The following is a 2,144-nucleotide window of genomic DNA, read 5'->3' on the forward strand; positions in this document are numbered from 1 at the left end:
CTTTTGCCTCTCCCAGCTCTACTCTTCTCCAAAAGAAGAGCCAAGAGAAGGTCCTTTTCTACAAATATCAGAGCCATGGCTCAGGTGAGATACTGTTTCCTTTTGCTCAGATAGAGTGATTTTTACCTCTAGTACCTGTAAACATTTGTTTTCCTCATTATGATGCTTTTTGATGTTAGAAAAACAACACCTTTCAGAAAGTTTGGTTATGAGCAATGCCGGAATTTTGTTGTAAAGGAAAGGATCTCTAACAGGCCAATTCATAGAAAAAAAAGAATTGCTTAGATAATCATTGTTAGAAAATTTACACACACACCCCCTTTTTTTTTTAATTTGAGATGGAGTCTCGCTCTGTCTTCTAGGCTGGAGTACAGTGGCACAATCTCGGCTCACTGCAACCTCTGCCTCCCGGGTTCAAGTGATTCTCTTACTTCGGCCTCCTAAGTAGCTGGGATTACAGGCGCCCACCACCACACCCAGCTAATTTTTGTATTTTTGGTAGAGATGAGGTTTTGCCATGTTGTCCAGGCTGGCCTCGAACTCCTGACCTCAAGCGATCCACCTGCCTCAGCCTCCCAAAGAGCTGGGATTACAGGCATGAGCCACTGTGCCCAGCAAAAAATTTATATTCTTAACTCACAGTTACGTATTAGTCAGCCAAGTGGTTGAATAACAAATTTCTCTGAAGAAGTTTTAATTTAGATTAATGTCCATCAGAAAATCCCCTATCAATTGCATCAAGAATACTTATTTCTTTCCATAAAGAGATTAAGAATTATGTAATGTAAAAATGATCTGACCCAGATCAGGTGTGGAATAATTTTTTTACACTCGTTTCCAGGGCCCCCGTCAGGAAAAGGACATGCATTTCCTCCTAAACAACCCCAGTCTCCTCTCCAGTTACCCCCGCTTTTAAACAATGTTTACATACTCGTTTACGAAGTCCTTCAGCATCTCCTATCTCAGGCTTCTACCAAAAATCCTGATAGGACAGAAATGTGTTCCCCACATTGAATTAATATGAATCTAATTTGCTTGGACAGTGATTTGATGGGATGAAAATAAGTAATTAGGGGCACCTTATAGGGAAAAGCCCTCATTAGCTCCGTAGACCTGGGTTTTCCAATAAGAAAATACATACTGTGGTTTTGTTTGATTTCAGTCCTAGTACAGGGCAAGGCCTCCTGGTTAATGAGCCTTTTATGTTCGAGAGTGTGACTAGTGGTTCATACAAAGCTCTCACACCTCACTAAGCATCCATGAAAAATTGACGTCAGTGGCCAAATGTGGTGACTCACACCTGTAATTCCAGCATTTTAGGAGGTTGAGGCTGGTGGTTTGCTTGAACCCAGGTGACTAGCCTGGGCAACATGGCAAACCCCGTCTCTACAAAAAATACAAAAATTAGCCAGGCCTGTTGGTGCACGCCTGTAGTCCCAGCTACTCGGGAGGCAGAGGTGGGAGGATCACATGAGCCCAGGAAGTCATGGCTGCAGTGAGATGTGATCATGCCACTGCACTTCAGCCTGGGTGACAGAAGAAGACCCTGTTTGAAAAACAAAAACAATGATGTCACTAATACCAACGGTGAAACTGGATCATCCCTTCAGTAATTTTCTGTAGCTTAGTTATAAGGGGAATTTACAGCTGGGCAGTAGGTGGTTATAAATAAGATTGGGCCAGTGTTGGAGAGGTCTTTAAAGAACCCCTGCAGCCTGAATTTCTAAAGGCCAAAGAACAGATATCATTTATAGGCTTATAATAAATATTATTCAAATTATGTTACAACAAATTTGAATAGTATTTGTTTTAACAAGGAACATTTATTATTGTATAATAGTCTGGCATAGGAATGGATCAGAGTCTTAAATTATATGCTAATTTTATTTTCTAAGATACAAATTTTTTACAAGTAATTTTACACATGTCTACAAGGGAAGTAGTTCATTTCTGGTTTTGTCCCATTACCAGTCCCACTCCAAGCAACTCTTGAAAATTGGTTTGCTACCATTTTTTGATAAACCCACTTTAGTCATTATCTCTTGATTGATTGCAAAGTTAAAGGGAACATTGTATTCCCATACTGCACTTTCATTTTTCCCGACCGTTACCATATCACTGTTTTTGGTTAAATCAACAGTATA

The 2,144-nt window shown here is 40.2% G+C and overlaps 1 protein-coding gene across 5 annotated transcripts in view; it reads left to right on the forward strand.

Moving 5' to 3' along the window:
* The window catches only part of ZNF566 (zinc finger protein 566), a 56,200-nt gene that overhangs the window by 18,695 nt on the left and 35,361 nt on the right, over positions 1-2,144 (forward strand). For 4 of the 5 annotated variants that reach the window (XM_011984792.1, XM_011984794.1, XM_011984793.1 and 1 more), the window contains exon 2: positions 17-84. The exons of the other annotated variant lie outside the window; for it this stretch is intronic. In XM_011984792.1, coding sequence (XP_011840182.1) covers positions 76-84 — 9 coding nt within the window. In that variant the 5' untranslated portion in view covers positions 17-75. The remainder of the gene's footprint in view (positions 1-16; positions 85-2,144) is intronic. 5 annotated transcript variants of the gene reach the window in all.

The sequence above is a fragment of the Mandrillus leucophaeus genome, unplaced genomic scaffold, assembly GCF_000951045.1.
Source record: "Mandrillus leucophaeus isolate KB7577 unplaced genomic scaffold, Mleu.le_1.0 Scaffold274, whole genome shotgun sequence".
Classification (NCBI taxonomy): domain Eukaryota; kingdom Metazoa; phylum Chordata; class Mammalia; order Primates; family Cercopithecidae; genus Mandrillus; species Mandrillus leucophaeus.